Source organism: Bos taurus, chromosome 3 (assembly GCF_002263795.3).
Source record: "Bos taurus isolate L1 Dominette 01449 registration number 42190680 breed Hereford chromosome 3, ARS-UCD2.0, whole genome shotgun sequence".
NCBI classification, from domain to species: domain Eukaryota; kingdom Metazoa; phylum Chordata; class Mammalia; order Artiodactyla; family Bovidae; genus Bos; species Bos taurus.
In genome coordinates, this window is record NC_037330.1 from 98,842,877 (window position 1) to 98,852,764 (window position 9,888).

At 49.8% G+C, this 9,888-nt stretch overlaps 1 protein-coding gene across 1 annotated transcript; it reads right to left on the bottom strand.

Moving 5' to 3' along the window:
• Nucleotides 1-7,626: 7,626 nt before the first annotated feature.
• On the bottom strand, nt 7,627-9,601 carry FOXE3 (forkhead box E3). Its single transcript, NM_001206322.2, has one exon. It carries the CDS (start codon nt 9,342-9,344, stop codon nt 8,397-8,399), a length of 948 nt encoding a protein of 315 aa, NP_001193251.1. The 5' UTR covers nt 9,345-9,601; the 3' UTR covers nt 7,627-8,396.
• Between the last annotated feature and the right edge of the window lie 287 nt (nt 9,602-9,888).

Here is a 9,888-nt window from a genome sequence, read left to right on the forward strand (position 1 = left end):
CGCAGCAGCAGCAGCAGCAGCAGCAGCAGCAGCAGGAGTCAAGAGGTCTTGGTGAGGCTTCCTGCTCTCCTCTTCAACCTTGACATTTTTGAGCATGCCTGCTCCAACCTGCCACGAGAATGTACCTCCCCTGGTTGTTCATGAGACTGGAGAGGAGCAGTTGTACCTGAGGCCTGGGATCTACTCCCAGACCTTCCCCTCCCTTTCTGTGTCACCTCAGATACACCTCTGAACTCCCATCCTCAGTTTCCTTATCCGACATGTGAGAAGTGCATCTTCTCTTCTGGGCAGTCTGGATCCAGAATCAGGGCTCTTAACTACAGTATTGTGCCCTGTCTATAACTCCAAATGTGAGCAATTGACATTCACAGCAATAATAATTATCATGTTTCTGTAGAGCCTGACCTTACCCAGGTTCTTGCTCTTCCCAGCCCAGGTCAGTCTGGCATGGTGCCGTCTGCCGCATGAGCTGATGTCATGAGTCTGGGATGACCTGAGGTTCCCCGGCTGTGGAGGGACTTGGTTTCACCCAGGAGTTCGGCTCTCATCATCACATGCTTGCCTCTCACAAAGGGCTCTGCTTGATCTTCCCTTGTCCACTTCCTCCCACAAGGCTGGGGCTACTCAGATTTGGATGAGTAGAGGCAAGGAAATGAGAAATCAAAGGCCAGAGAGGAGCAGATCTTAAAACGTGATTTATGATCAGAAGAAGAGAGTCATGATTGGGGTCTGAACGGGGAGGGCCGGAAGGGCAGATGGCAGTGTCTGGCAGGAGGCCTGGAGGTCCCTACACCTGCCAGTGATGCCCAGGGTTTGGGGGCTGGAAGGGAGAAGGAGTGATCACCCTGCACAGATTGATGCCCAGGACATAGACCCACCCAGGGTGGAGGTGGCAAGTGCCCAGCCTTCCCAAATCTAGAGACCAGAACATCTTTGGGAAGGCCACTGGGGAGGAGGGCAGTGAGGTCTGAGTAGGTGAAATTCTGACCACAGTCACTAAAAGTCCTTTTGTTAAATAGAAAAGGGCAGCTGCCAAGAATAGGGGAGAATGGAAGATCTGGGAGGACTTCCTGGGGGAGGTGGAAACTGCAGCCCGTTTTTCTCTTCTAAAACAAATCCGTGGCCTGCTCATGAGCAAGTGCCTTTCAGAGATCTGAAGCCACCCTCAGCCCCAGTTGGCATCCAAATGGATCCTAGCTTTCTTCTACAGATTAGCTGCTCAAATCAGGTGCATACAAGGTGGCCAATAGGTGGCGCTTTTGTCTCCACAAAGTTAATGAGCGAGACCAGGGGAGAGAAGGAAGCGTCCAAGAGGGAGGAAGGGGCAAACTGAAAGAAAAAGGAAACCGGAACCTGTCACTTGGCTTGGGAAAGTAGGTTTCAATATCAGCACTGTGGGTGTGAGTTGAGGGGACACAGATATTGGGATGAGCTGAGGAATTTTACTGGTGTCTGGGGCTTTCCATCCAAGTTTCCATCTCCACTGGCCTCTCTCAGAGGAAGAGAATGACTTTGGAGTCAGGGGGACCTGGAGTCCAGTTCTGAGTCTGTCACTTTGCAGCTTGACCTGGGTAAGTCACTTAACCTTTATGAGCCTCAATTTCATCATCTATTAAGTGGAGCTAAGAATTCCAACAGGCTTCCCTGGTGGCTCAGATGGTAAAGAATTCTAATAATGCCATCCTGCATTCCTGGAATAAACTGTATTTGCTTGATCGTGCATTTTTATAATACACTACTGGCTTTAATTTGGTGATACTTCACTAAGGAACTCTGCTGCTTCTTTTGTATGTGAGAATGGCTATAGTTTGCATGTTCACTGCTTATCAGTTTCTGATAACATCATTAAGTAGATAGAATCGGATGACTTCCATTCTTCTTGTGTTCTGGAACAATTTATATAACTAGAAAAGTAGGTTCCTTAATGATTTGGAAGAACTCACTGGTAGTACTGGCTAGCCTGAGTGTTTTCTGGTGGGAGCAGTGGGGGAATGGTCTCTGGCGATGTTTTCTGCTTTCTCCTGTACTAATACGTCTGTTGTTTGTTTTAGTCGCTAAGCTGTGTCCAACTTTTTTTGAGCCTGCCAGGCTCCCTTGTCCTTTCCCAGGCAAGAATACTGGAGTAGGTTGCTATTTCCTTCTTCAGGAGATCATCCCAACCCACAGGTCAAACCCACATCTCCTGCTAGGCAGGTGGATTTTTTTTAACCACAGAGCCACCAGGGAAGCCCCTATTAAGATTAGTTACTCCTTAAATTAGTCAAATGAAACCAGATTGTCTACTAGTCAAATGCCCTTGACCCTCAAAGTTTCAGAGTGGGCATGTGAAGTGAAAGTCACTCAGTTGTGTCCAACTCTTTGTGACCCCATGGACTGTACAGTCCATGGAATTCTCCAGGCTAGAATACTGGAGTGGGTAGCCTTTCCCTTCTCCAGGGGATCTTCCCAACCCAGGAATCGAACAGGGTCCCCTATGGGGCAGGCAGATTCTTTACCAGCTGAGCTATCAGGGAATGGGCATGAAGCTGTGATTAAATGGGAAAGTGTGTAACCTCCATGGAATAGGATGGTTCTAGCCAATGGCTGCTTGTTTCTATACCTTTGTACTACTTTTCTCTACCACCGCCATTACTGCCACCAAGCCACCATCCTTTCCTGCCTGGATACTGCAGTAGCCTTTTAATTGGTCTCCCCACCCCACCCCAGTTCCCCTCTAACAGCATATTTCGGGCTATGAAATTTCCTTTCAGACTTTTCCTTTGACTGCATTGTATGGATTTTAATATGTACTATTCTCACCTTTATGATTTTATAGTCTGTAACTATAGTTTTCCTCTAATTTTAGAGTTACTTAGATAAACGACTTAAATCTTCAAGTGCTTGTTTCAAAATCTGGTCCAAGAACATATTCTTATACAATCACAAATTTATGAACATTTTTTAATATTATGTTTTTGTTTCAACAGTAATCTTAAACACATTCATTTAAGCATATTGTGGATCACTTAAATGACCTCCTGATATCATAGGTATCAGAAACTTGGTATTTAGAGTCTTCATTTGCATTTATTATCAAGGAGTTCTTTAATCTTGAGATAAGGTAAAAAATGATATAGGCTTGATAAATAAATGCAGTGTTTGGGCCTGTTGGTGACATGGCCTGCTACATGAAGGAATGCTTGCACTTCATTCAGAAGAAAAAAAAATAATGGATGGATTTAGCCATCACACGGCTCAAGGCACACCAAACCCAGAGACCTACAGTGGGCCGTCACAGTCACATTCACGCTACAAGTGTTTCATTTCAGGAAAACAATGTCTTTTTTTACATTTGATTAATGTAATGAATTTGAATTTTTATTTTGTAGCTCTGTTTGAATTTCATTTATTAAAATACTTTGTTTTACAGTTATATAAGAGATACAAGTCTGAGGAATTTACACCTGCTTGTACTAAATGACATTATAATAAAACATTAAAATCAATTCTGGGGGCCCACAGAGCTTTATTCCTTTAGGAGGAGACCACTTTAGCCTCCTGTATCCTGCAAAATCCTCCCCCTACCTCATGCTGCTGCTGCTGCTACGTCACTTCAGTCATGTCCGACTCTGTGCAACCCCACAGACGGCAGCCCACCAGGCTCCCCCATCCCTGGGATTCTCCAGGCAAGAACACTGGAGTGGGTTGCCATTTCCTTCTCCAATGCATGAAAGTGAAAAGTGAAAGTGAAGTCGCTCTGTCGTGTCCGACTCTTAGCGACCCCATGGACTGCAGCCCACCAGGCTCCTCCGCCCATGGGATTTTCCAGGCAAGAGTCCTGGAGTGGGGTGCCGTTGCCTTCTCCGCCCCTACCTCATACTTCTAGGTATTTCCCATGGGCTTAAAACCAGCCAAGCCAGTCCCTAGCAGTAGAGGGTTCTCATGTGGCCCATTTTTCCCTCTGCCTTCCCAGGTGAAGCACAACCCTGAAGATTACCTGAAGGAGCTTCTCTACTGACATGCTGGCCAGTGTCCTTGCCAAAGATGTCACTTTCCTAGGTACTCAATTTTCTATCTGCCAGGGTGACAGTGGCCATTTTCTTGAGCTGAATCCCACAGGCTCTCTAAGCAGCTCGCACCATTGAGGGCCCAAAGTCATTCTTTCCGGGGGCTCCAAATCCCCCTAAGTCAGGAAGCAACCCCTCTCAGCTCACCTATGAGTAACTCCTTATTCCTATAAGGAACTCAGAACCGTTCCCCTAGCTTAACTCTCCTACCCAAACAAGCATCCTTCATTTCTATAACACTGAGCCTCCCAAGTTTCCCAGTAGATAGGTAGGGTAGGCGGGAAGTGTGTACTGAACCCAAGAAACAGTCTCCCATTCCCCTTGTTCTCAACCACCCATAAATAAAGTCTACAGAACACAGCTTTGACACAATCATTTAATTGTCAAAGGGCACACTTAGCTTCTCATGCTAAAATAATCATCTTAATTTCAGATAATGCAAAATTTTCCCCCAAATTGACCTCGACTGAAACAAAGAAATAAACCAAAAGGGAACATTGGAATCCCAGGAGCACAGGATCCAACAGAGGATAGAGATGGAGGGAATTCCAAGGCAAACAGTAAAGGGAAATTTCAGGGCCTCATCTGGGCAGCAGACATGGAGCACAATCAGCCCAGTCTGAAGCTGGAGGACAGAAGGCTCTGGGAGAGATGCCCCCGGGAAAGGAAAAACATGACCAAAAGCGATGACAGATTTCCTGATAAGTTTGATTCATGAAAAACTATGCTATTGGAAGATATGGGAAGATTTAGCCACAGGTATAAAGCTAAGCAAATGAAAACAAAAATGAGGCAATAACTCCAGGAAAATTCAAAGTTGCACCAAAAGAAAAAAAAAAAAGGAAGAGTAGTCATGGTACACTAGCAACTTATTGGAGAACAAAATTTATATGGCAATAGTCGTGTAAAAGGGCTTCCTTGTTGACTCAGTGGTAAAGGATTTGCCTGCTAATGCAGGAGATGCGGGTTCAGTCCCTGGGTTGGGAAGATACCCTGAAGAAGGAAATGACAACCCAATCCAGTATTCTTGCCTGGAGAATCTCATGGACAGTGGAACCTGATAGGCTATGACACAACTTAGTGACTAGACAAGAAGAAGTAATGTAAATCCTAGAAGCTAATTTAACCAAACGTTGGTCATTTCAGGTGGAGTTGGGAAGAGATAGAGATTTAGAGGTAAATGATCATCTATCATAATAGGAAGTTAATCATTTCTGTTTTAAGAGAGAATAGTATAAGCATGGAAATAGGAAAGCAGATCCAAAAGAGACAAATATGAACTGAAAATAGATGCTTCTAAGAAACAAAGCACAGGTCCTAAGGTCTTTGATTGCTATTTGACTTGCTAGGTTATATGATTGTTTCAATTTAATAAAAACAAAACTCAAGTGTTAAAAATGTATCTTCAGAGTAAAGATGATATCAAGTTTTCTATAAGAATGAAGGAATAAGTATTTGCTTAACATTTCTGAAGATTATTCAAATTATTTGCTCTAAAAAGAGGGTAGAGGAAATAATATTGAAATCTCACTTCTAGAAAAAATAGTGTTTGGTGCTATAAAGACAGAATTGAATTAGGGCTTTTGCTTTGTTTTTTCAACACCTCCCAAAGTGTCAAAATTCTTAGGGTGCTCTATGACACGAACTCTTTCCAGACAATGAACTCTGTAAGGGCATAAACACTCTCATGTTTGTATCCTTACTGGTCTCAGAGCCCAGCGTAAGGTCTGGCACACAGCCCTCCCTGATGTTGAAAAAGGAAAATTAAAGAAGCATTTTTAAAATAAAATCTTTCTGACTTTCTAATTCAGTATTTACCTTTCTGGTGTTTCCATTCAGACATTTCTCATCTCGTCCCCACTATTTCAAGATCCCAGGGACAGAGACTTGTATGGCAAACAAGATTTGAATTCAGAATTCAAGAAGCACTTCCCGACTTCAGCCAAGTAAGAAGGATCCTCTTCTTCCTGTCTGTGGAAATTTCTTGGATTTGGAAGGACTTTATCATGAAGTTCTGTGAGGCAGGAGGACTGTAACACCATTTGGAGCAGAAGCAAGTATGCATTTTGATCTCGGCGGTGCTCTACTCCTTAGAGAACTGAGGGCGGGATCTTCCCTACCTGTTTGGCTGCAGGGAGGGGCGATTTTCTCATTGGACCAATGGGGACTTAGTCTCCACCTCCACGTCTTTCAGCTCTACTGCAGATTAGTGCGAGGACGGCAAGTGAGAATGGGTAAGAAGGTGCCAAAGTACTGTCAACCCAATCATTATTCAGTAAGTCAGGCACAATATTAGACGCTAGGGATTCATTCATTCAGTCAGTCTTCAAATATTAAGTGAAGGGCTGTTATGCATCAGGCAAATTAAATCTGACTTGCCCAAAGGGGTTAATAGCTGAGGGAGCAGGGTCTGTCCAGAGCGTTTCATACCAGACTCTGCATACCTACTGCCCTATCCCCAAAGAGGGCCTTCCCTGCCTTCTCGGATTTCTTGAACCTTTCTCCTCTATGAGCTGCTTACTCTGTGCTCACCCTCCATCGCTGCCCCAAGAGCTTTAAACTCTTGTATCAGGCACGTCCAACATGCAAATCACGTTCACCCTGGGCTCAGACACACTGATCCCCTCCCCCGCCCTTCCCCACACCTAATTCAGGCCCCAGTAGACTGAGAGCCCTGGGGCAAAGGAGCTGGGAAAAGCCTGATGCTTAGAGTTTGGATCAGCACCGGGAAGCAGGGTAGGGTCAAAGGCCAACTCCCTCTCTCTCCTGCAACTTCTGAATGCTCAGTGCTGCCCTGTCCTTGGTGCTGGGGACACTCATGAATCAGCTCAAGTCCCTGCTGTTCCAGCTCCCATTTCAGCAGGGGAGTTAAGATAGGGTGCAGAATGCAGCTCCAGAAGTTCAGCAGGGCATGTATGGTTCTGCAGCCTGGTCCCACTCCTTAAAGTAGGGAGTAGCCTTTTAAACTGAGCCCCAGCCTTGGCAGGGTTCCTTTACTCCAGAATACTGTGCATGCTAATCACCCTGGAATTTTGTTAAATTGTGGAAACCGATGATTCAGTGGGTCTGAGTTAAGATTCTGCATTTCTACCAAGCTCTTAGGTACCTGGACCACAGTTTGAGTGGAAGGCTGTATGGTACTTGTCTCATTTCTCCGAGAACTGATTGATAATGTCTCTTCCTCACTAATTCATAAGCTCAAAGCATGGATCTTGCCCATTAGTTTAGTGATTATATTCCCAGTGCTTGGCACATTCTGTGAGTGCTTTTTGGAGGAGTAGTCGTTGCTCCCTTATTTATGGGAGCTAGGACTAATCCCACACAGCAGACAAACCCACTGGTCAAATATACTCACCTGCATGCCCCATCTCTACCAGCTTCTGCAGCAGGTGATGGATGGCATTTCATCAGGCCTACTATGAGCACAGCTATGGCTGAATCACATCCTAATCCTACTTCATGAACTTTTGCCTGGTAACTCACAAGGGGCTCACCCTATGCGGCAACCCAAGATCCTGAACAGAATTCCCCTACTGTCTCCCCAGACCACTCCCCCAAGTCACCAGCCAGCACACCAAGCCCAGAGGAAAGTTTCTTCTTTTTAATTAAACTAGTTTTAATTAAAAATAATAATAATCTAGTAAGTCTCAAGTTTTTCAGATGATGGGGCAGCCCACTAACTCCTCCTGAAGTCAAGGTGTTACTTGTCTCAGAAATGAAGAGCTGTCCTGGGGTCTGGAGGAGCTCAGCCAGGTTCCAGTCTGTGTCAAAGGGGTGTGCTCTCTCAGTAGGAAATAGAGCGGACAAGTAAGTGGGAGTGGGGGACAAGCTTGTGGGGGGAATGAAGGGACAACAGCCAGGGAGTCACAGACCTAGGAGTCTGGCCTCTAATGTGTTATTAAAACAAAACAAAACAAAACACCCAGGGGAGGTTAAAGACCAGTTGGGAGGTGGTTTGAGATCGAAGGTCTGACTTCCAAAGGCTTGAAATTCACTAGAAATTCGAGGTGGGGCCTCACAGGTGGTTCTCCAGATCCTCAGACATGGGACCCAAAACAGTGCAGAGGTCGGGGGCGTGCCCAGATGAGGGCTCACAGTGGAGGGAGAAGAAATGCGGGCCTTACAATTCTGAATGGGGGATGGGGAGTTAAGTCCAGTGGAGAGATGGTGCGAGGTTCCCCAGGGATGAGGGATAGCGGCGGGTGAAACAGGTGTGCTCAAGTCCACGAGGCAGAGCTGGGGAGCTCCGAGGTGCGCTCTAAGGCACGGGGACAGAGACTGGGGCTCCCAGGCAGCGCCCCTTCCTGGGGAAGAGGGGCCCGGGCCGCCCCCCGCCGATGGGAAGGGGGCTCACAGGTAGCGCTCCAACCCTGGCGCGTAGCCCGGCGGCCGCAGGTAAGCCTCCCCCGGGCCGAGGGGGCCGAGCGCTGTTCCCGGCCCTGCCAAGGCCAGCAGCGGCTCGGCTGGCAGCGGCCCGGGGCCGGGGCGCGTCGCGGGCAGCCCCAGGCGGTCGGGCGGCGGTGAGTAGAGCGGCGGGGAGGCGGTGCAGGGCGAGAAGGCGGCGTCGGGGGCCGCGCAGCAGGGCGGCTCGGGGGTGCCCAGCCCCGTCAGCTCGGGCGGCAGGCTCACCAGGCTGTCGACGCTGAAGAGGCGCGCGGGAGGCGCGGAGCCGGGGCCGGCTGGGGGCGGCGGCGCGAGCAGCGCGGGCCCGGGGCCGGGCGCGTAGGGCGCGTAGGGGAAGGGCGGCGGGCCGGCGGCTGGCGGCGGGGCCGGGAGCACGGGCAGCTCAGCGCGTTTGAAGCGCTTGCGGCGCCGCAGGAAGCTGCCGTTGTCGAACATGTCGGCGGCCGCCGGGTCGAGCGTCCAGTAGTTGCCCTTGCCCGGGTTGCCCGGCTCGCGGGGCACCTTGACGAAGCAGTCGTTGAGCGTGAGGTTGTGGCGGATGCTGTTCTGCCACTTGCGCGGGCTGTCGCGGTAGAAGGCGAAGCGCTCGGTGATGAAGCGGTAGATGGCGGCCAGCGTGAGGCGGCGGCCCGGGGCGTGCGCCAGCGCCATGGCGATGAGCGCGATGTATGAGTAGGGCGGCTTCCCGCGCTGCAGGGGCCGCCGCCGCCGCCGGCCCGGCCCGGGCGCCGGCGCGGGCTCCGGCTCCCCGCGGCCCGCCGCCGCCTCCTCGGGCTCCGGCCCGGGCTCGGCTCCGGGGAGCGGCGACGGCGGCGGCCCCGACGGCGCGACCGAGGGCGGGGCCGGAAAGCCCGAGAAAGCTGCGGGCGGCTCCATGTCGCTGCGCCCAGTCATGGGAATGCGGCGGGCTGCCCGCGTTCTCGGAGATACCCGGGCCGCTGACCTGCCTTATATGGACACGGCCCCCTCCCTCTGTGCCCCCAGCCAGGGGCGAGGGCTCGGATGTTCTCCGCTGGCCAGCGCCTCCCCCTCTAATTTGCCTTCCCAATCCTCTTACAAGGTTGACGGTTCTCTCCCCCATCCCCAACCGTTCACCCATCCCTTGGCTCCGTCCCTTTGGGTCAGTCTTTCCCAGACCCAGCCTCATCCCTCTCCATCTCCATTGGGTCAGTCTTTCCCAGACCCAGCCTCATCCCTCTCCATCTCCCTTGGGTCAGCCCCTGGTCCAGGCCCATCACACCAGACTCAGTCAGCCCCCTTCCCTTTCCACTCTTCCCTCAACCTCCACCGCTTTGGGTCAATGCCAATCACAAATCCATCCATTCAGAGCACTCTCTGGGCCCCCTGCCCATCCTACTTCTCTCAGCTAAGTCCTGTCCCCTCTGTCCGTCTCTCCTGGTACTCCTCCTCGTCCTTCCAATCCCAGCTGGGGCAGAGA

Bases quoted from the DNA above. Each gene is read 5' to 3' on its own strand.
- FOXE3 (NM_001206322.2), bottom strand. From the start codon at position 9,344: ATGACTGGGCGCAGCGACATGGAGCCGCCCGCAGCTTTCTCGGGCTTT.